Source organism: Aegilops tauschii, chromosome 5 (genome assembly GCF_002575655.3).
Source record: "Aegilops tauschii subsp. strangulata cultivar AL8/78 chromosome 5, Aet v6.0, whole genome shotgun sequence".
NCBI lineage: Eukaryota > Viridiplantae > Streptophyta > Magnoliopsida > Poales > Poaceae > Aegilops > Aegilops tauschii.
In genome coordinates, this window is record NC_053039.3 from 481274373 (window position 1) to 481298895 (window position 24523).

The 24523-nt window shown below is 50.2% G+C and overlaps 1 protein-coding gene across 1 annotated transcript; it reads right to left on the minus strand.

Annotated features, from left to right (window-relative positions):
- Nucleotides 1-3026: 3026 nt before the first annotated feature.
- On the minus strand, nucleotides 3027-5057 carry LOC109743913 (senescence-specific cysteine protease SAG39). Its single transcript, XM_020303003.4, has 2 exons — nucleotides 4341-5057; nucleotides 3027-3939 (listed from the first exon to the last, which is right to left on the minus strand). The coding sequence occupies exons 1-2, from the start codon at nucleotides 4795-4797 to the stop codon at nucleotides 3359-3361; spliced, it is 1038 nt and encodes a 345-aa protein (XP_020158592.1). The 5' UTR covers nucleotides 4798-5057; the 3' UTR covers nucleotides 3027-3358.
- Between the last annotated feature and the right edge of the window lie 19466 nt (nucleotides 5058-24523).

Genomic DNA, 24523 nt, shown 5'->3' on the forward strand with positions numbered 1-24523 from the left:
CCCAAGAGTATCTAATGACTTGGCACCCTCAGCCTTACTAGTTTCACATGAGTATTTAATTAGTTGGCATCCTGAGCATTTTCTAGTTACACAATAGCATCTAACTAGTTGACATCCTCAACCTTTCTAGTTGCACAAGAGTAACTATTTCAGTTGGCATCCACATTTTGTAGTTGCACAACTAACATAATATCGAGTTGGCATCGTCAAACCTTTTTTATCCGTTTTTTCTGAAGAAGAACAAATATTTTGTGTGTAGTGTTAACTAATCACCTTTGGCTCCTTTTGTTTTGCAAAACCGCGGGTTATCACGTCGGAATGTGATCACCTTTGGCACCTTTTTCTGATGACAAGAAAAAGAATTTCGTCTTCTTTTCTGTTTCACTTTTAGTAACATCCTATAGAACATATTCCCCCTATTGCAATTTGTGTGAGACAAGCCTATTTGTACGCTCGTTTTTAATACTGTTCTTGTGCGTTTTCTAGTCTGGTTTCTTTGCTGCACACATTTACAGCAAAAGTTGGGCTTTGGATACAAGTTTAGTTGCACAGTTATATGTTTATATTTGCAGACAGCAAACCCAGTCTTTTTTAGTTTCATCTAGTCTGTGTGTTGGTTGTACACATTTTTTGCAGGAAAAGATGGACTGAATGTAGTGTCTGTGCAAATAGAAGCCCATATTTGTGCCAACTAAACATGAATCCAAAACCATCTTTTCCTTCAATGTGTGCAACCAACAACCAAAAGATTAGAACAGATGGTCTCCAGTCTGGGCTGTTTTGTTGCACATTAACATAAAAAGGTTGGCTTGGACCCATGCTTAGTTGCACAAATATGTTTAGAAACAGTACAACCAGTCCATCTTTCTAGTTTGGGATGTTTTTTTTGCACACATGTTGCAGGAAAGTTGGTTATGGACCAATGGCTTAGTTGCACAAATATGTGCTTCTTTTTGCACAAACAGTACATCCAGTCCATCTTTCTAGTCTGGGTTGTTTGTTGCATATATTTTACAGGAAAGTTGTCCTTGGATTAATGCTTAGTGTGCACATATATTTACTCCTTTATAGTTTTGGTTGTTGGTTGCACACATTGCAGGAAAAGTTGGCTAGGATACATGATTTAGTTGCACAAATATGGGCTTCTATTTGCACAGACACTACATCCACTTCATATTTTTAGTCTGGGCTGTTTGTTGCACATTTTTTTGCAAAACTACTCCCTTGTGTCTATTTGCACACATCCAGGCAGAAGTTGGTTTTGCTACTGGGTCTACTTGCACAGAGTGGTGTTTAATTACACAAACATCAGATTACTGTTGCTACTCCCTCCAATTATGGAGAAGATCGGTGGTAGATCCAGAGGCAAAGGGGAAGGGAAAGTGAAAAAGGGAGGATCTGGAGCCAGAAGGGAACTTACCTTGATTGATGCTGCCTGGTACGCCTCTCTCCTCCCTCTTGTTACCACTTCAGTTCTTGCCAAAAAAATCACCTTGTTTGGTTTGCCATAGCGGCTCTGTAGGTTTTTGGATCCAAGATGGGATCCCCTTTTTTTATGGAGAAGAAGGAGACGCCCGTGGAGGAGGAAGTGTGGGCGAGGGAGATGTAGGAAGCTTCTGGAGGGTAGTGGGGTCACTCGATAGCGACCGGGCATGTTGTTTTTGTTTCGTGGTTTTCACGTGTCGGAAGGACGCTTTCCTTTTTGGAAACTGGGGGATGAAGTTTTCCTTATCTGGTCGGCCGCTTGCGAGCGCAAGCGAGCCAACGGCCACCAGCCAGACGCGGGAGGTGAAAATGCACATCCACGAGGTAGGGGGGGAATGCACATCAACTATTAGCAGTTGGCCGAGCGGCACATGCAGTTGCACATCGTCTACTAGGCAGGTGGACGAGACAACAGATGAAGTTGCTCATTACGTGAAGTTGGTTCATGTAGGACTAAAATTGCACCACACAGTATTATAGTTGATTGCGGTAGCACAAACGTTGGTTTAAAAAATAGTTGCATCTCATAGTATAAAAGTTGCACCATCTAGTACAACCAGTTGGCAATGAAAAAAGTTCATCGAAACATATATAAATGGGGTCTAGTTTTAAAGATCTCGTCGCGAGGGTTTCAACGATGAAAACGGATTTTAATTTTGACATGTAATTCAAAAGTTATAGCTTTTTGAATTTTTTGAAATGCAATTAATTGTCTTTTTTACTTTATTACTGGCATGGTAGAGCACATGAAAAAGAACTTGGGCCAGCATAAAGGAAGTGCGTTGGGAGATGCTTTTCGATTTTGGTCTCCCAAAAGTCAAGCGGACTTTCCTAATCAGGAGATGGGACATAAATTTTCCTAATACAGCCGGCTGCCGAGGAGCGCTAGCGAGCGCACGGCTGCTCGCTAGACGCGTCCTTTATTATTAGGTAAAGATAAAGATAAAGATAAAGAGGTAAAGATCTAGATATGAATGTAATTTAGAATGAAGGCAATACAAGTCCGAATTTGTAAAAAAAAAAATACTAGGGCGAAATACTGTCGTTTGCTAGCCGGGCCAAGCCAAACATGTCAATTCTGAAGACACCTGCAAAACCAAATCTAGGCCATTCATATGCCCACCGGCCAGAATACATACGGGTTCCATTTCCATCTCAAGGGGTCCTATCTCAACGGACTCGTCCAGTCATCCTCCTCCGGCTCTTCCCCACCCTGCTCTTCTGATCCTGTTGCAGTGCCAATCCAGCCAGTTCGCGGACGTCAAGTAATAGAGCAGGATGGCTTCCTTAATGGCAGAAAGCAACGTCGTTTGTCCGCCCGACGTGTGAATGTCGTGCACACAAAAGACCATGACGGAAACGGCGAGACATGCTCCAGTGGCTCTAGTCTAGGCTGCTGTGAGCTGATAAAGTCGTTTTTGGATCTACCCCACACTGTCAGCATGAACACCATCACTGTCGACGTAGCTAGTATGGCAAACCAGCAACGGAAAAGTGTATATATAACGTGAAATACGCAACCTAATACATCGTCTGTATAATTTTCGCGGTGAAATACTCATTACAATACATGTTCTGTGGTTACAACTTACAAGCCAATATGTACACATTCATCATGGTTTCATGATAGATCACACGCAGCTACGTACGACAATACAAGCAACCCGCACATACTTTGATTGGGTCGCGTCGTTACAGTACCTATTTATCATCTACACATCTATATGTACACACGCAATCTTAATTAATGTCAGATTATTTATCTACGAGTAGCTAGTTTAGTCGATCGGATAAGCGTGTCAGGAACGTACGGTGCTTATAGCGTAGCGAACCAAACAAGCCAGCTAGTGACGTGTACCACTGATCGAATCGGCTAGACAGGGTAGGACGCGAGCTGGGCGAGGCCGCAGACGCCCTCGCCGCGCACGCCGCGGCGGATCCTGACGTAGCCGCGCTCGCCCCACGACGCGCCCCACGAGTTCTTCATGATCCAGTATTTGCTGCCGTCGCTCGCCGTGCCGTACCCGACCGCCGTGATGGCGTGGTTGAGCTCCGTGCCGCAGCCGGACCCGCCCAGCACGCCGCTGTCGTAGAACCGGAACACGCTGTCGCCGCCGTTGATGGCCACGGACACGGGCTGGTGCGCCACGGCCGCCATCAGCGCGGCCTCGTTGTTGGCCGGCACGTCCTCGTACCCCCGGATGGACGCGGCCGAGGCCGAGCGGCGGCACGACCCGTCCGTGCCGCGGTACGGGTAGGACGACTCCGTGGTGAGGCCGCCGCGGCGGACCATGTACTCGAAGGCGTTGTCCATGAGGCCGCCGGCGCAGCCCTCGTCGTCGCCGTTCACGTCGCAGTCCACCAGCTGCTGCTCCGACAGCGACACCAACCGCCCCGTGCGGATCTTGGTCAGCCCTTCCACCGCCGCCACCGCCGAGAACGCCCAGCAACAGCCTGCATATGCATGTCACCCAAAGTTATTGGATTAGTACATGATGAAACGGAGGCAATTAAGCTTAGGACATGTCCGAAATGGAAAATTAAGAATGATACTCCAATCATTGAAGTAAAGTTAGCATTGACCCTCTTGCTGTCTGGGTTGACCGAAAAGTGCACGCATGACTTGTTTGTAGACTCTGGTCCTCCTCCCGGTACAATCTCACGTCATTTTTTTTACTTTTCCGTTTGACCGCATGCGCGTGTTGCCACTTGCAAATTCTTTTTAACATTTTTATAAGTCTAAAAAAAGTTCGATTGAGGTGGTAATTGTTCAGGTGCTTGCAATGTTCTGCAGCTTAATTTGCATGCATCTGCGGTAGCGTGCGTGCCAGTGTTGTCGTGTTGATTGTACGTACCGCAAGAGCCTTGGTCCTTGACGCCGGTGACGGCGCCCATGGCCCTCCAGTCCATGCTCCCAGCCGCGTCGGCCAGGCTGAAGTTCTCGTACCTGAACCCGCCGGCGCCGCTCCCCGCGCCAGCCACCGGCCGGAGGCCGGTCCTCGCGGCGCGGAACTCCTCGTCGGTGAGGTCGGCGAACCTGTTGGTGGCCAGCCGGTGGCTGCTCTCCTCCGCGGCGTTAAACGAGTCGATGAACTTGGCGTTGGCGCGGAATACCTCCAGGCGCCGCGCCTTCTCCTCCTCGTCCGCGTACGTGCGCCCGTGCTCCGCCATCCACTTCTCGTGCCTCGACACCATGGCAGCGTCGACGGCGATGGCGTCGTTGCCGGCGAGCTCCCGTGCCGCGTGCGCACGGGGAGCGGCGACGGCGCTGCTCACGACGAGGAGCGCGAAGATTAACGTGGGCAGAGACATGGCTAGCTGTGGCCTGTGGGGGTGTGCTACTAGAGCTCAGGGTGTGTGGTAAGGCTACGTGTTGCTTAAGCTTCTTGTTTGCCCAAATGCTGCAGGGATGGCATTGGTTTATATAGAAGGAAAGTTAGGCATGGATTTTCAAGTGCATATTAAGAAAAATGTACACGACCACACTGGCAGCACACTCACGACGTCACTCGCTCACTCACACCCGTACACGTCCTCCCACACGCTATGCATGCACGCTACTGCCTTCCATTGCAAATTGCAAGTTGTGCGTATGACGTATTTTGAATGTGAGTTTTGGCCCTATGTGTAAGTGATGATTACGAAATACTCTCACTGTAAAACTAATATAAGATGTTTTAGATCACTTAGCTAATATAAGATGTTGTAGGTCACTAAAGTAATATCTAAAACATCGTATATTAGTACTAGTTTGTAAGAGGGAGTAGCAAAAGAAGAGAATGTTTTTGAAAAAGTCCATACAATTTGTGTAACCCAACACGTGTATTATTGTATTAGCAAACAGAAGAAAAGGCTTTCATGTCGTGCATCATGCCATGGAAGGAGTACGGGCTAATTAGGACTCTGGTCCTTTCCAAGTCACTAGCATCACTCACGCACACACGCATGCGCAACTCCTTGCACATGCATGCTAAAAGTATGCTTGATTCACCGCTACACTTCCTCTCTCCTCTCTCTTGGAGCTTGTCCATTCGATGGGTGATCCCTTGCTCTCACATTCGAGTGTTTTTATCGCAGTTTAGGCCTGCCAGTTACATTTTTGCTCATTGCAGTCGCCTCTAGGGCAGTTTCAGATTAGGAAGCGATAGATGTTTCATTCGCCGAGAAGGAAACCAGTAAGCAGATTGACGAGATAGATTGAATAACACGTAGATTCCCCTCGTAACAAGCATATAAATAAGTCCTATTAAATTAATTGTTAGACTACGCATTGATCGCGGCGTACATAATCGGAAAATAGGATTCTTGAGAGCATTTTTTTAAGTCGTTCCCTAATAAAGCTATCGACTTAACCATTTGTGTTAAACATATAGATTGTCTTATTCTCTCCTTAATTATCAATAGGTTTTGGAGAGACGAGTAATGATTGCTTGGCGATCTTCACCGTATGAGACTAGACTTGACTCAAGCTTCATACGGAAGCATTTACTGGACTAAAGACGTTGAGCCAAGTCGAGCGATAAGACTTATTCGAATGAGCAAACTTTGCGGATCGGACTATGTCACCAAGAACTTTTGCAAGTGTGTGTAACCACATGTTTTGCTTGGCTTGGCACTTTTTTTCAATTGAACAATTTTGTCTTGAACATATATATTAGATGGGGTTATCTTCAAAGTGGATTTTGAGAAGGCATGTGATAAAGTCAAGTGGCCTTTCCTTCAGCATGCAATGCACATGAAAGGATTTAGTGAGGCCTGGCAGAACCAAGTGGGTTCTCAGGTCCAGGAGGGTAGTGTCGGAATCAAGGTTAACGATGATATCGGTCACTACTTTCAGACACACAAGGGATTGAGACAAGGGAATTCCATGTCTCCTCTCCTATTTAATATAGTGGCCGATATGTTGACCATTCTTATTGGCAAAGCCAAGCAAAACGGTCAAGTGGAGGGGTTAGTCCCTCATCTGGTCGATGGGGGAGTCTCCATTTTACAGTATGCTGACGACACTATCTTATTCATGGAACATGACATTGCAAAAGCATGAAATATGAAACTCCCATTATGTCTCTTCGAACAATTGTCTGGTTTAAAGATAAACTTTCACAAGAGGGGGTTGTTCTGCTTTGGAAAGGCCAAAGAAGAGCAAGACACTTATAGACAACTGTTCGGGTGTGAATTAGGTTCTTTGCCATTCAGTTATTTGGGAATACCGATTCATCACCGTAAGTTATCTAATAAAGAGTGGAAGTGCATCGAAGATCGAATTGAAAAAAAAAGCTTACTTGCTGGAAGAACAATCTTATGTCATATGGAGGTCCGCTAATGCTGATTAACTCAGTACTTACTAGTATGCCGATGTTCCTGCTATCGTTCTTCGAGATTCTGAAAAGGGTGCGGAAGAGACTTGATTTCTTTAAATCTCGATTCTTTTGGCAGTCAGATGAGGCCAAGAGGAAATACCGTCTCGCGCGATGGGATATCCTTTGCCGACCCAAGGACCAGGGGGCCTCGGTATTGAGAACTTGGAACTCAAGAATAACTGCCTTATGAGTAAATGGCTCTACAGGTTAGAGACAGAGCCAGAGGATATGTGGGCACAGATTCTACGCAATAAGTATTTACAGTCGAAAACGCTCGCCCAGGTTACCGTGAGACCAACTGACTCGCCATTCTGGAAGGGACTCATGCGAACGAAGGACTTGTTCTTTCGTAGGGTTAAATTCTTGGTTGGCAATGGAATGTCAACAAGATTTTGGGAGTATACGTGATTAGGAGAGACGCCCCTAGCAGTACAATATCCCACACTTTATAACATTGTGCAACGTAAGGACGATTACGTAGGCACAATATTTCAAACGACCCCCTTGAATATTCAGTTCAGACGTGCGTTAGTTGGTGAGCGATGGACTGCCTGGATGCACTTGGTTCGGAGATTGATAGATGTTCAATTATCCGACCAACCGGATTCGACACACTGGAAGTTAGCTAGAAATGGGGTATTTACGGTGAAATCTTTCTTCATGGATCTGATTAATTCTGGCCCAATCTCGAGATCGTTACATATTTGGAAGGTTAAGGTTCCCTTGCGCATTAAAATATTTATGTGGTTCGTTCACAAGCAAGTAATCCTCACCAAGGATAACTTAATAAAGAGGCGATGGGTAGGTAGTTCACGTTGTTGTTTTTGTGATCATGATGAAACAATACAACATCTATTCCTTGAGTGCCCACTTGCCAAATTGCTTTGGAGAACGATCCATATAGCCTTTAACATTAATCCTCCAGTTGACATTGAATCATTGTTTGGAACGTGGTTAGCTGGGGTTGAGCATATTACTGCGGCTCGTATTCGGATTGGAATATGTGCGCTTCTATGGGCTATATGGAATTGTAGGAATGATATGATTTTTAATAGATAAAACACTTTATCTTTCTTGCGGGTCATGTTCAGAGCTACCGCATGGATCCGTACGTGGTCCTTACTCACTCCTATGGACTCCAGGGAGCCTTTGGTTACTAGGTGCAACCAGTGGGAGATGGTAGCACGGGTTATATTCAACCGGTTCGGATGGCGGTCGCATAATAGGATAGGAGTCTAGGGAGCTTATCCTTAACATTGCCGTACCAGTTGCGATTTTGAGCATGTACTTTTCTTTTCTTTGTTTCGCTCTGCTTGCGAGTTGTAATACTTTTATGACTTTGTGCTACTTCGAGACTCTTTAATAAGATGGCTGCATGCATCATTATGATGCAGAGGCCGGGGGTACGCCTCCATTTCCAAAAAATATATATTAGTGATTCATTTTCGCGAATTTGCCATAGACCTCAGTCTACTAGTTTTTCGATAAAGGGTGAATTTTATTGACTCAAAATGAAGCATCAAGCAGATACAAACAAAATGAGCAAACAGCCGGTCTCTGCATAGCTATAATGCACACAGCCAACGCTAACGCGCGCACACACACACACAGAAAACGCTGGCAAAGAGCAAAGTCATACAAGACAAACTATGCCTAAGCGAGGAAAAAAATGAAGCGATCTACCAACTACAACAACAACCATATCCGCACCAACTATCTTTTGACACCATAAGGACAACGAGCTTCTTCAACAACAACGCCTATATGAAGGAAGCGACGCTCAAGCGCCGCCGTCGTCGGATCCAACCACCACGGCCGAATCTAGGTTTTCACCTTGAAGAATAGTTGGAGCATATCCGAGCAATGCCTCCAGCAAGGTAATGATGCAAAACATCATCATTGCCAGGTCGGTCAGACCTAGGTTTTTCACCCCAGAGCTCAAGACGCATACCCGAGAAGCACCTCCAAGTCGAAGTCAATCATGTGTTGTCGCCACCACTTTTCCTTGATCCCAGCAGCTACATGCAATGAGCTGGAATCCCGCTGCCGCCACTGCACAACCATACACTTTGCGTCAAGTTATTGTTCATAGATTTTGCATCTTCCTGTGCTAGCCACCAATGGAGGACATCGTTGCAAGCGAAATCCAGGATGGAGGCCCCGAACCGACGCCCAAGCAGACCCAAGCAGGATAGCACCGAACCGCAGTCATGGCGCCCATGCCACCGCAGCTGCCGGACATGGGGAAGCTAGATCTGGGCGTTCCCCACATCACGAGGCCACCGATGCATTCCTGCAGTGCGTTGTCGATGCTGCCTTGGATTCTCAAAGTACATCCACTCACGATCTGGCACGGGACCGGACGAGAGACTAGCCCAAAGAGTGATTGCGTCAAGGGTCGTGCGCCCGGAGTAGAACTCATCCAGTGCAGCACCAATGGAGGAGCCGCGACCGGCCGGAAGAAGCATAGAAGATCAGCGGCATGGAAGGAGAGGAGAAATTGAGGGCGTGTAGGGCACAGCCACCGCCATCAGCCCTGGTGGCCTCCTCCGGCGGCCACGGGTGTAGAGGGCGGCGGTGGAGAAACTTTTTGTGGCGGCGGGGAGGCCTCCGGAGTCGCTAGATGCGACCCGGGAGGCTAGGTTTCCTTTGATGTGATGGCCACATGAAGGTACAAAATCAGTCTACTTGTTAAGAGGAAGAGAATAGCCTAGCCAATTAATGAAAATCAGGCAAGACTACACATCCACAAATGATCTTCACGGAACATGGAAGCACACATGGCGCCACCGATTTACCTGACTACCCCCGCAAGGTCAGAAGAGATAGATGTATCCCAACCTCTATTGCTCTCGCGTAAAGACTTTTTTTTACGTGTACACGCGTTAATGAGAAGAAATTGCATGTCACCATCGTTGTCATCAGTCTTCTCCCTTGAAAAGGAGGTTGAAACCCAGGCCTCTGCATTAAATAATGTACACAACCATCTTTATTAAGTTGATGCAAGGCAACGATGACAAAGTTATCAACAAGTGGAGTACATAACAAAAGCAACTATAGTAGAAACATTTCAAGACATCAATGTAACACATAGGACTACGTTGACTTATTCCGCATCGACGCCTTCAGGAAGGGATACGCCCTATGCCACCGTCAGCACTGAAACAATGTCTTCAACAAGATAACAATGAAGTTCACCGCTGTTGACTCCGACCAGCAAAAGGAAAGAACAAGGGTTTACTCCCAAGACATGAAATGTGTTCCAAACACTATCTTTGTAAAGGATCTTCCGGCAGTCACACATGCCAGTCCTCCATGTTAGGCCAGGTGGCACTAGCAGATGAGTGGGATGTAAGCCCACAAAATACCATCACCATGGCCGCCAGGAGGCCGGCCATGCCATGGTGCACAAGTAGCCGTTGTCACCTTATACTGGCGTGAACCGACATGCAAGATCCACCATAACCCCGAGGTCACTGCTCCAATGTCCTTGGTGCAAATAGAAGAGCATTCGCCGCATCCCTATTCCATCATGGATCGGGAGCCTGCCTGCCGACAACCACCAAACTTGTACACGCCGTCGCCAGGCGCCAGATCTTTCGCGCATAGGGCTGACGCCGCTGCCACAACACCATCCCACAACCACCGTGCAATGTCGTCCGAGCACCACCATCCTTCAGCCTAGGGCCAACACCCTGGCATGGAGGGTTTCTTGTTGTCAAACGCAATGGAGCTCGGCTCCACCTCAACGTGGGTCCTTCAACCTAGGGTTGTCGCCCCAAGATGTGTTGGGAACGTAGTAATTTCAAAAAAATCCTACGCACACGCAAGATCATGGTGATGCATAGCAACGAGAGGGGAGAGTGTCATCCACGTACCCTCGTAGACCGTAAGCGGAAGCGTTATAACAACGCGGTTGATGTAGTCGTACGTCTTCACGATCGACCGATCCTCAGTGTCGAACGTACGGCACCTCCGTGTTCAACACACGTTCAGCTCGGTGACGTCCTGCGAACTCACGATCCAGTAGAGCTCGAAGGAGAGTGTTGTCAGCACGACGGCGTGATGACGATGTTGATGAAGTTACCGACGCAGGGCTTCGCCTAAGCACCGCTACGATATGACCGAGGTGGATTATGGTGGAGGGGGGCAACGCACACGGCTAAGAGATCAATGATCAATTGTTCTGTCCAAGGGGTGCCCCCTGCCCCCGTATATAAAGGAGCTAGGGGGGAGGCGGACGGCCAAGGAGGAGGGCGCGCCAAGGGGGGAGTCCTACTCCCACCGGGAGTAGGACTCCTCCTTTCCTAGTAGGAGTAGGAGAAGGGGGAAGGGAAGGAGAGAGGAGGAAGGAAAGGGGGGCGCCGCCCCCCCTCCTTGTCCAATTCGGACTAGAGGGGGAGGGGGCGCGCGGCCTGCCCTGGCCACCCCTCCTCTTCTCCACTAAGGCCCAATAAGCCCATTACACTCCCCGGGGGGTTCCGGGAACCCCCCGGCACTCCGGTATATGTCCGAAACCTCCCGAAACACTTCAAGTGTCCGAACATAGTCGTCCAATATATCGATCTTTACGTCTCGACCATTTCGAGACTCCTCGTCATGTCCGTGATCATATCCGGGACTCCAAACTACCTTCAGTACATCAAAACATATACACTCATAATACCGATCGTCACAGAACTTTAAGCGTGCGGACCCTACGGGTTCGAGGACTATGTAGACAGGACCGAGACACGTCTCCGGTCAATAACCAACAGCGGAACCTGGATGCTCATATTGGTTCCTACATATTCTACGAAGATCTTTATCGGTCAAACTGCATAACAACATACGTTGTTCCCTTTGTCATCAGTATGTTACTTGCCCGAGATTCGATCGTCGGTATCTCAATAACTAGCTCAATCTCGTTACCGGCAAGTCTCTTTACTCGTTCTGTAGTGCATCATCCCGTAACTAACTCATTAGTCACATTGCTTGCAAGGCTTATAGTGATGTGCATTACCGAGAGGGCCCAAAGATACCTCTCCGACAATCGGAGTGACAAATCCTATTCTTGATCTATGCCAACTCCACGAACACCATCGGAGACACCTGTAGAGCACCTTTATAATCACCCAGTTACGTTGTGACGTTTGGTAGCACACAAAGTGTTCCTCCGGTATTCGGGAGTTGCATAATCTCATAGTCATAGGAACATGTATAAGTCATGGAGAAAGCAATAACAGTAAACTAAATGATCAAGTGCTAAGCTAACGAAATGGGTCAAGTCAATCACATCATTCTCCTAATGATGTGACCCCGTTAATAAAATGACAACTCATGTCCATGGCTAGGAAACTCAACCATCTTTGATCAACGAGCTAGTCAAGTAGAGGCATACTAGTGACACTATGTTTGTCTATGTATTCACACATGTATTATGTTTCCGGTTAATACAATTATAGCATGAATAATAAACATTTATCATGATATGAGGAAATAAATAATAACTTTATTATTGCCTCTAGGGCATATTTCCTTCAGTCTCCCACTTGCACTAGAGTCAATAATCTAGATTACATAATGATTCTAACACCCATGGAGTCTTGGTGCTGATAATGTTTTGCTCGTGGTAGAGGCTTAGTCAACGGGTCTGCAACATTCAGATCCGTATGTATCTTGCAAATCTCTATGTCTCCCACCTGGACTTGATCCCGGATGGAATTGAAGCATCTCTTGATGTGCTTGGTTCTCTTGTGAAATCTGGATTCCTTTTCCAAGGCAATTGCACCAGTATTGTCATAAAAGATTTTCATTGGACCCGATGCACTAGGTATGACACCTAGATCAGATATGAACTCCTTCATCCAGACTCCTTCATTTGCTGCTTCCGAAGCAGCTATGTACTCCGCTTCACATGTAGATCCTGCCACGACGCTTTGTTTAGAACTGCACCAACTGACAGCTCCACCGTTTAATATAAACACGTATCCGGTTTGTGATTTAGAATCGTCCGGATCAGTGTCAAAGCTTGCATCGACATAACCATTTACGACGAGCTCTTTGTCACCTCCATAAACGAGAAACATATCCTTAGTCCTTTTCAGGTATTTCAGGATGTTCTTGACCGCTGTCCAGTGATCCACTCCTGGATTACTTTGGTACCTCCCTGCTAAGTTAATAGCAAGGCACACATCAGGTCTGGTACACAGCATTGCATACATGATAGAGCCTATGGCTGAAGCATAGGGAACACTTTTCATTTTCTCTCTATCTTCTGCAGTGGTCGGGCATTGAGTCTGACTCAACTTCACACCTTGTAACACAGGCAAGAACCCTTTCTTTTCTTGATCCATTTTGAACTTTTTCAAAACTTTGTCAAGGTATGTGCTTTGTGAAGGTCCAATTAAGCGTCTTGATCTATCTCTATAGATCTTGATGCCCAATATGTAAGCAGCTTCACCGAGGTCTTTCATTGAAAAACTCTTATTCAAGTATCCTTTTATGCTATCCAGAAATTCTATATCATTTCCAATCAACAATATGTCATCCACATGTAATATTAGAAATGCTACAGAGCTCCCACTCACTTTCTTATAAATACAGGCTTCTCCAAAAGTCTATATAAAATCATATGCTTTGATCACACTATCAAAACGTTTATTCCAACTCCGAGAGGCTTGCACCAGTCCATAAATGGATCGCTGGAGCTTACACACTTTGTTAGCACCCTTTTGATCGACAAAACCTTCTGGTTGCATCATATACAACTCTTCTTCCAGAAATCCATTCAGGAATGCAGTTTTGACATCCATTTGCCAAATTTCATAATCATAAAATGCGGCAATTGCTAACATGATTCAGACAGACTTAAGCATCGCTACGGGTGAGAAAGTCTCATCGTAGTCAACCCCTTGAACTTGTCGAAAACCTTTCGCAACAAGTTGAGCTTTGTAGACAGTAACATTACTGTCAGCGTCAGTCTTCTTCTTGAAGATCCATTTATTCTCTATGGCTTTGCCGATCATAGGGCAAGTCAACCAAAGTCCACACTTTGTTCTCATACATGGATCCCATCTCAGATTTCATGGCCTCAAGCCATTTTGCGGAATCTGGGCTCACCATCGCTTCTTCATAGTTTGTAGGTTCGCCTTGGTCAAGTAATATGACCTCCCGAATAGGATTACTGTACCACTCTGGTGCGGATCTTACTCTGGTTGACCTACGAGGTTCGGTAGTAACTTGATCTGAAGTTTCATGATCAATATCATTAGCTTCCTCACTAGTTGGTGTAGGTGTCACAGGAACCGGTTTCTGTGATGAACTACTTTCCAATAAGGGAGCAGGTACAATTACCTCATCAAGTTTTACTTTCCTCCCACTCACTTCTTTCGAGAGAAACTCCTTCTCTAGAAAGGATCCATTCTTAGCAACGAATGTTTTGCCTTCGGATCTGTGATAGAAGGTGTACCCAACAGTTTCCTTTGGGTATCCTATGAAGACACATTTCTTCGATTTGGGTTCGAGCTTATCAGGTTGAAGCTTTTCACATAAGCGCCGCAACCCCAAACTTTAAGAAACGACAACTTTGGTCTCTTGCCAAACCACAGTTCATAAGGCGTCGTCTCAACGGATTTCGATGGTGCCCTATTTAACGTGAATGCAGCCGTCTCTAAAGCATAACCCCAAAACGATAGCGGTAAATCAGTAAGAGATATCATAGATCGCACCATTTCTAGTAAAGAATGATTACGACGTTCGGACACACCATTATGCTGTGGTGTTCCGGGTGGCGTGAGTTGCGAAACTATTCCGCATTGTTTCTAATGAAGACCAAACTCGTAACTCAAATATTCTCCTCCACGATCAGATCGTAGAAACTTTATTTTCTTGTTACGATGATTTTCCACTTCACTCTGAAATTCTTTGAACTTTTCAAATGTTCAGACTTATGTTTCATTAAGTAGATATACCCATATCTGCTCAAATCATCTGTGAAGGTGAGAACATAACGATACCCGCCGCGAGCCTCAATATTCATCGGACCACATACATCAGTATGTATGATTTCCAATAAATCTGTTGATCGCTCCATTGTTCCGGAGAACGGCGTTTTAGTCATCTTGCCCATGAGGCATGGTTCGCAAGTACCAAGTGATTCATACTCAAGTGATTCCAGAAGTCCATCAGTATGGAGTTTCTTCATGCGCTTTACACCAATATGACCCAAACGGCAGTGCCACAAATAAGTTGCACTATCATTATCAACTCTGCATCTTTTGGCTTCAACATTATGAATATGTGTATCACCACTATCGAGATTCAACACAAATAGACCACTCTTCAAGGGTGCATGACCATAAAAGATATTACTCATATAATAGAACAACCATTATTCTCAGATTTAAATGAATAACCGTCTCGCATCAAACAAGATCCATATATAATGTTCATGCTTAACGCTGGCATCAAATAACAATTATTCAGGTCTAAAACTAATCCCGAAGGTAGATGTAGAGGTAGCATGCCGACGGCGATCACATCGACTTTGGAACCATTTCCCACGCGCATCGTCACCTCTTCCTTAGCCAGTCTTCGCTTAATCCGTAGTCCCTGTTTTGAGTTGCAAATATTAGCAACAAAACCAGTATCAAATACCCAGGTGCTACTGCGAGCTCTAGTAAGGTACACATCAATAACATGTATATCACATATACCTTTGTTCACCTTGCCATCCTTCTTATCCGCCAAATACTTGGGGCAGTTCCGCTTCCAGTGACCAGTCTGTTTGCAGTAGAAGCACCAAGTCTCAGGCTTAGGTCCAGACTTAGGTTTCTTCTCTTGAGCAGCAACTTGTTTGTCGTTCTTCTTGAAGTTCCCTTTCTTCTTCCTTTTACCCTTTTTCTTGAAACTGGTGGTCTTGTTGACCATCAACACTTGATGCTCCTTTTTTATTTCTACCTCCGCAGCCTTTAGCATTGCGAAGAGCTCGGGAATTGTCTTATCCATCCCTTGCATATTATAGTTCATCACGAAGCTCTTGTAGCTTGGTGGCAGTGATTGAAGAATTCTGTCAATGACACTATCATCCGGAAGATTAACTCCCAGTTGAATCAAGTGATTGTTATACCCAGACATTTTGAGTATATGTTCACTGACAGAACTATTCTCCTCCATCTTGCAGATATAAAACTTATTGGAGACTTCATATCTCTCAATCCGGGCATTTGCTTGAAATGTTAACTTCAACTCCTGGAACATCTCATATGCTCCATGACGTTCAAAACGTCGTTGAAGTCCCGGTTCTAAGCCGTAAAGCATGGCACACTGAACTATCGAGTAGTCATGAGCTTTGCTCTGCCAGACATTCTTAACGTCGTCAGTTGCATCTGCAGCAGGCCTGGCACCCAGCGGTGCTTCCAGGACGTAATTCTTATGTGCAGCAATGAGGATAATCCTCAAGTTACGGACCCAGTCCGTGTAATTGCTACCATCATCTTTCAACTTTGCTTTCTCAATGAACGCATTAAAATTCAACGGAACAACAGCATGGGCCATCTATCTACAACAACATAGACAAGCAAAATACTATCAGGTACTAAGTTCATGATAAATTTAAGTTCAATTAATCATATTACTTAAGAACTCCCACTTAGATAGACATCCCTCTAATCATCTAAGTGATCACGTGATCCATATCAACTAAACCATAACCGATCATCACGTGAGATGGAGTAGTTTTCAAGGATGAACATCACTATGTTGATCATATCTACTATATCTGCATATCTTCGGTCTCAGTGTTCCGAGGCCATATCTGCATATGCTAGGCTCGTCAACTTTAACCCGAGTATTCTGCATGTGCAAAACTGTCTTACACCCGTTGTAGATGAACGTTGAGCTTATCACACCCGATCATCACGTGGTGTCTCGGCACGACGAACTTTGGCAACGGTGCATACTCAGGGAGAACATTACCTTGAAATTTAGTGAGAGATCATCTTATAATGCTACCATCAAATAAAGCAGAATAAGATGCATAAAGGATAAACATCACATGCAATCAATATAAGTGATATGATATGGCCATCATCATCTTGTGCCTTTGATCTCCATCTCCAAAGCACCGTCATGATCACCATCGTCATCGGCGCGACACCTTGATCTCCATCGTAGCATCGTTGTTGTCTCGCCAACTATTGCTTCTACGACTATCGCTACCGCTTAGTGATAAAGTAAAGCAATTACAGGGCGATTGCATTGCATACAATAAAGCGACAACCATATGGCTCCTGCCAGTTGCCGATAACTATGTTACAAAACATGATCATCGCATACAATAAATATAGTATCATGCCTTGACCATATCACATCACAACATGCCCTGCAAAAACAAGTTAGACGTCCTCTACTTTGTTGTTGCAAGTTTTACGTGGCTGCTACGGGCTGAGCAAGAACCGTTCTTACCTATGCATCAAAACCACAACGATATTTCGTCAAGTTAGTGCTGTTTTAACCTTCACAAGGACCGGGTGTAGCCACACTCGGTTCAACTAAAGTTGGAGAAACAGACACCCGTTAGCCACCTGTGTGCAAAGCACGTCGGTAGAACCAGTCTCGCGTAAGCGTACGCGTAATGTCGGTCCGGGCCGCTTCATCCAACAATACTGCCGAACCAAAGTATGACATGCTGGTAAGCAGTATGACTTGTATCGCCCACAACTCACTTGTGTTCTACTCGTGCATATAACATCTACGCATAAACCTAGCTCTGATACCACTATTGGGGAACGTAGTAATTTCAAAAAAAAAATCCTACACACACGCAAGATCATGGTGATGCATAGCAACGAGAGGGGAGAGTGTCGTCCACATACCCTCGTAGACCATAAGCGGAAGCGTTATAACAATGCGGTTGATGTAGTCGTACGCCTTCACGATCGACCGATCCTCAGTGCCGAACATACGGCACCTCCGTGTTCAGCACACGTTCAGCTCGGTGACGTCCCGAGAACTCACGATCCAGTAGAGCTCGAAGGAGAGTTTTGTCAGCACGACGGCGTGATGACGATGTTGATGAAGTTACCGACGCAGGGCTTCGCCTAAGCACCGCTACGATATGACCGAGGTGGATTATGGTGGAGGGGGGCACCGCACACGGCTAAGAGATCAATGATCAATTGTTGTGTCCAAGGGGTGCCCCCTGCCCCCGTATATAAAGGAGCTAGGGGGGAGGTGGCCGGCCAAGGAGGAGCTAGGGCGCGTGTCGGGTGGTAGGTGCGACATATGCCAACGGGTGGCTTATCATTGTGGGAGCCAGTAAAACGTCGCCGGTGCCTGGAAACGGGATGAGGCGAAGACATGCACGCCGGCGGATCTTACCCAGGTTCGGGGCTCTCCGTGGAGATAACACCCCTAGTCCTGCTCTGCGGGGTCTCCGCATGATCACTAGATCAATACAAGTTGCTACAAGCGCTCCTTGAGCTGTTTGGATAGAGGAAGAGGAAGGGCAAGGCTAGCTCTCCTTTTCTCTCTAGGTGGTGTGTGGAATTCTATTCGATCCCCCTTTGCATGGGTGTCGCGGGGGGTTTATATAGGCCTACTCCCCAGGGGTACGATGGTAATCCGGCTGGGCGCGGGTCCCAGCCGTCAGTGTCTATGCTCGCCGGCTTCTCCGCCGGTCATTGGGGCCCGCCGACTGGTGGGTCCCGCCGGCTGCCGGCCTCTTGGCCGGCAGGCCGGCCCCACCGCTTGGGCGCTTTGTCGGCGGCTGGTTACTGTTGCCTCGCCTCTGATGACGAGGGCTTTGTCAAGGTAAACGTGGCTACAGTGTCACCGCCTTGCGAGCTTTCACTTTAGCCTTACCTCGTCTTGTCTCCTTGATGAGGCGCATGCTTCGAGGGAGGGAGGTAGCCGGCTATTGGAAGCTGGCCACACCCCTGGCCGACTAGGGGAGGCCAGTCCGCCTTCGGATGTCTCTCTGGCGAAGGGGCCCGCCGCCCACGGGCCGTACTGGCGCCTGTCATGGGTGACATCGAGGCCAACATGGCTACAGTGCCACGCCGGACGGGGGATGGCTGGCCCGTACGGCGCCCTGTGGCCATGCCTGTCCCGGGATTCAGGGGCAATGGGCTGTACTGCGGCCACGCCCCATCCTATCGCCGTTATGTGGGTACAGTCTTTAGTGGGTGCAGTCTTGGCCGGCTTCTGGGAACCGGCTTTCTTCATGGCCGGCTTCTGGGAGTCGGCTTTCCTCATGGCCGGCTTCTGGGAGTCGGCTTTCCTCATGGCCGGCTTCTGGAAGTCGGCCCTGGGGATAGCCGGCCGGGGGAAGGCGGCCATATGCTTTGTATGCTTGAAGGCTTGAATGGCCCGATAATTTTTCAAAGAGCCAGGGGGAGTAGGTTAGGCTACCCGTGGCCATTTACTCCGACAGTAGTCCCCGAAGCTAGTTGGGCTTCGAGGCTGAGAGGAGGTCGAGAAGCTCGGTCAGCTTCTTATCTTGACGAGCCATCAGCTGGGAGCCGGTTTCGGTTGGGCGCATCGTCTTGGCGAAATTTTTAAAGTCGGAAGGCGGGAGTTTGTTGGCGCGTGTGCCGGGCTGCGGCCGGCCACTCGCCGCCTGCGAACCACGTGGCGTCCCTTGGCTGAAAAGAGCCTGCTAACCCACGCGCGCGACAAGACGTCGCCACAAGCCGAGGGCCCACCACTCCAACGCCTGGGCCCAGGCGCGGATTCTTTGTGGCCCAAAGCTATCCGCACGTCTTCCGGCGGCAGTTTCCGCACGCCTTTAGGTCGCAGTAATCGCGGGCAAGATACATGACCGGTATAGGGATTACTAAGGGGACTAAAGAAACAAGAACAACAACGACTAATTCATCCGCCAATATATTCCCGAAAAGTCGGCGTGGGGGAGTGGGCGCAGTTAATCCCACGTTCCTCCCCACGCCTCGCCTCCTCGGCTTCGCCGCACGAGGCTATAAGTAGGGGGAGGAGGGGAAGCGGCAGACGCTCGCACACTCTCTCCTTTCCGCCATCTTCTTCCTCCTGCTTTCCCTCACAGCAGCGACTCGCCGCCGCGCCGTCCCACCAATCTTCACTCCGCCCCGCAGCTTTGCCACCGCGAGGCCGTGCTTTCTCCTCCGCCGCACTCTTTCTTGCCAGCCTCTTGCCACCATGCAGTACGGCGGGGACTGGGACGGCTCCAACGTCCATATGGACCACATCGAGTTCCTCCGCAAGACGCGGCGGTTGCCCGGCGCGGACCAGGTGCGGGTCCGTCTCGCGCCTGCGAAGGAGATCACGCCGGAGCCGGAGGAAGGCGAGCGGGTAGTCTTCCACTCGCATTTCCTGCGCGGCGGCGGCTTGCCGGCGAGCGCTTTCTTCCGCTCCTTCCTTGACTTCTATCAACTCCAGCCGAACCACCTCACCCCGAACACGGTGGTGCTGCTGTCCGCCTTCGTCACATTGTGCGAAGGCTACCTTGGCGTTCTCCCCACCCTCGAGCTCTGGGGGGAGTTCTTCCAATCTAAGCTGGGCACCCGCATGCAGGGCAAGCCGGCCCAGAGCGGCGCCTTCATCGCGATGCGGAGGCCGGCAGCCGACAACCCCTTCCCCGTCATCACGTTAATCCAGTCGGTGAAGCGCTGGCAGAAGTCATATTTCTACGTGAAGAACGTCGCCCCACAAGGCGACTATGTCAACTTGCCGGCTTACGCAGCCGGCCCCAATGGTCCTATCGGGCCGTGACGCTGACGCCGGCTGGAGCCGCGGCCGTCGCCCGACTGCGGGTGATGATCCAGTCGGAGGGCCTGACTGGGTCCGACTTGCTGGCCGCCTTCGTCGCGCGCCGAGTGCTTCCGCTTCAGAGCCGCCCTCACCTGATCTGTCAGATGAGCGGCCAGCTCAACCCGAGTCGGATGTGCACCAAGGACATGTCGCACGACGAGGTGGCCCATATGGTGAATTACCTTGCGAACTGCAAGCTCTACGCAGAGTGGCGGTTTGGCAAGGAGCCATATTCCCATGCACATCCTCCGCCCACGATATGTTCTCTTTTTCCTTTTATTTTCTTAGTTTTGTCGCCGAGTTCCTTCTGGCCGTCTCTGACCAGTCGGCACGCCTTGGCAGAGCCCTCTCCTTCGACATGTAGCCGGGTCGGAGGCGGAGCGCCGATTCCTCAACGACCGTGCGGAGCATGACCTGGAGGACCACGACTTGGGGGGCGGCCGCCATGGATGACAACACCGAGGCGGGTGGCGGCGAAGCCGGCGGCGAAGCCGGCGGCGAAGCAGGCGGCTCCGGGCTTGGAGCCAGTTTCGACGATTGGCCGGATGACGACGAGGCGGAAATCGTCCCATGCTGCCAGCCGGCGTCCGGCCACGGCGCGGGTTCCTCCGCCGCGCCGCCTGCTCGGGGCGGCGGGCAGAAGCGTCGTGCCACGTCGGGCTTGTTCGGGAGCCGGCCGAAGAAGCCCAAGGGCGGGGCAGCGGCGACCAGGCGAGATAAGGCGGCCGCGAAGGCGGCCCGCTTCCGCAAGGTGGTAAAGCAGCCGCAGATGGTGTCGGCGTAAGTGTATATTCCTTTGTACATTCTTTCTTCTTTTCTTGGTGATTTCTGAATCCTTGCCCTTTCTCAAAAAATCAGGGCTCCGCTTTCACTCGAGCGGGTTGCTGCCGCCTCCGTCGTTGGATCGCCGGGAGGGTCGGGAGCACCCGCCGCGTGGACCCCCGCGCCGAGCTTCAGGCGGCGACGGAGCAAAACGCGTGGGAGGAGCGGGAGGCGGAGGAGTTGAGGGCGGCTGCCGCCAAGGCGGCACAGGAGGAGGAGGCGACGAAGGCGCGCGCCGACGCAGCGGCCAAGGCCAAAGCGGAGGCTACGGCTGTGGCAACAGCGGAGGGGGCCTTGCTCGTCACCCCTCTGCGTGTCGCGGCGCCCGAGGCTCCAGAGCCCCCGCCAGAGGAAGCCGGCGGCGACCAGCCGGGATTGGAGAGGGAGGTCGACGTCGTCGTCCTGGAGAGGGAGACGGCCCCGGCCCCGCTGACTGGGGCGACCAAGGCGACCGGCCTAACCTGCCACCTGCGCAATCGGCCGGGGGCGAGCCGGCCGCGAGGACGGATCTGGTGGTCTAGTCGCCATCGCGCCAGTGCACGGGGAAGGCCGCATCGGACCCGCAGAAGGCCGCGGGCTCCAGCTCGTCGGCCCAGGACATGGAGGCGGCCAGCGCCAGCTCGGGGTGGACGCCAGGTGGAGGGACGGCTGTGGTGAACGTGGCAGCGCAGGACGTCCGGAACCGGCTTCAGTCCCAAGCTGCGGCGCTGAGGAAATACAATGACGAGTTCCTTGCAACGCGGGCGGCCATTCGGGTTAGTCTTCTTATTTTTCTTTTTCTTTTTTCGATCTTGGTGTCTTCCGTGGGGGCGCGTCAGCGCACCCACTGGGTGTAGTCCCCGAGTTCCGAGTCGGCTGCTGAGCAGGCGGCTTGGAACTTCTTAGCGGGCTTTGTTTTGCTATCTTGTTCTCATTCGCTCCTCTGCCCGTCTTGCAGGACTACCACAACCTCCGCGCGGCTGCCTTCAACTCCCAGGCTCGGGAGCTGACCCAGAAGAATGCTGACCTATCTGAGAGCCGAGGTAAGTGCTTCGTCTTTTATTTCCCGTGGGGGCGCGTCAGCGCACCCACTGGGTGTAGTCCCTGAGATTCGGGCCAGCAGTCGGGTCGGATCTTCCTTGATGACTTCTTCCTTACTGCTTCTTTCTTTTCTGCCATCCCTGCAGCGGCCAACGCCAGACTGAGGGAGCAGCTGGGCGGGGCTCAGGCCGCCCTCCGTGCTAAGGAGGCCGAGTTTGACGCTTTGGCACAGGAGCGTGACCGCCTGGCCAAGAGGTTGGCCGACCAGGAGAAGAGCCACAAGGCGGCCCTGAAGGCGGTGCAGGACAGCGAGGCCGCCCTCCAAGCCGAATATGAGACAGAGGCGGCCAGCTGGGCCGAAGCGAAGCTGACGCTGATCAATGGCTATGGCCAGATCGAAGACTTGGTTGACGGTAGGCCGCCTTCTTCTTCGTCCTTGCTTGCCGCTTGCCGTTTGGCTCATTTTCTGACTTGGTGTTTTTCTCTTCTTTCTCTTTCTTTCTTGCGCAGAGTACTTCCCTGGCTACTCTACCGCCGCCAACCAGGTCGTCGAGGCCCACCGCGAGGCACGAAGGCAGGCTGGCGCCGAGATCGCGCCGAACGCTCGCCGGTCGCTGGAGGAGCAGCTCTTGGCGATTCAGGCCCGCCTCCAGCCGGCTCATCGCATGCTCCGCCGGCTTCAGCGTGTTGGGGCGCAGGTGTTGGCCGCTCTCTGGCCTGGTGAGGTGATTCCCCGCACCCCCAGTCGGACTGCCGACTGGCTGCAGGTGGCGGTCAGCCGCTTCGAGGCCTGGAAGGCTTCTGCGGCTCGGTCCGGCGCCAGGCGGGCGCTGGAGTTTGCCAAGGCCTGGTATCCCGAGCTGAGTCTGGACCAGCTGGCCACCTGGCGGCAGGAGGCCGACACGGAGCTGGAGCCGGCGCGGCCAGCTATCATCCAGCGGGCTTCGGCGATTGCCGACTACACCGACACCAGCGCCTTCGCTCCTGAGATGGACGACAACGGCGTTGCCTAGCCGGAGGAGTGGTTCGGGCTGAACCCGGCAGACGGCGAGGACTCGGCGGAGGAGATCGACTCCAGCGACGAGGGCGAGGAGGAGGAGGAGGAGGGTGAAGATGCCGTGCCAGATGGTGGAGCGGCCGGTCAGCCTCAGCTTGACCGTGCCTCCAGCAACCAGGCATGCGCGGGTGCACCGCCTGCAGCCGGCGATGATCAAGCCGAGACCCGCCAGCCGGCCACTCCTCCAGCCGGTGGCGCCGTCTCCACCGACCAGCCCGGCTCCCCTGCTGCGCCCTTAGTCTAGTCTGCTGCCTCTACTTTCCTGTTTCACCATTCTTGGAATAGTATTTTGTTAAGTTTGCACAATTCCACCCACTTGGGGTGTATTCGAACTATATTGACTGCCGGCCTGTTGGGGGCCTTATGTGTAAATATAATTATGCATGCGTTTGGCTTTCCCTTGTTCTTTGCTTTTCATCCTTCGGTCGTTTCCTTTGCCGCCCTCCCTTGGTTGCCGCCTTCCCAGCCGGACAGCTGCTCTGCAATCTGTGGCCGGGGAAGTGCTTGGGAGGGCAAGTACTCTAGCTTTGTTGGATTATAGCGAAGTGATTGGGAGGCCGGCTAGCCGGCTGTTTTGACAGCCGGTAGGCGTGGTTGGAGGCTGTCTTTGCGTTATATAAGTTCATTGGTCCTTAGCCATTTTTCGTGTGGGCATCCTTTCTGCCTTTGGCTCTTGCCAGTCGGACAGTCGGTTCTTCGAGCTGCGACTTTCGACAAGAGAGGGCTCGGGTGCCGGCACACTACTTGTCTGACTTCAGGTAGAACGACGACTGTACTGACCACTCGGCTAGTTGCGGCAATGTAGAGGAGCATGGGCTCCTTCTCAGTCGGCGCCGCCAGGACAGGTGGGGTGGTCAGCATCTTTTTCAACTCATGGAAGGCTTGATCTGCTTGGTCATTCCACTCGAAATGAGTGGATTTCTTCATGAGTCGGTACAGGGGGAGAGCCTTCTCTCCTAGCCGGCTGATAAAGCGATTTAGGGAGGCCAGGCACCCGGTGAACTTCTGTACG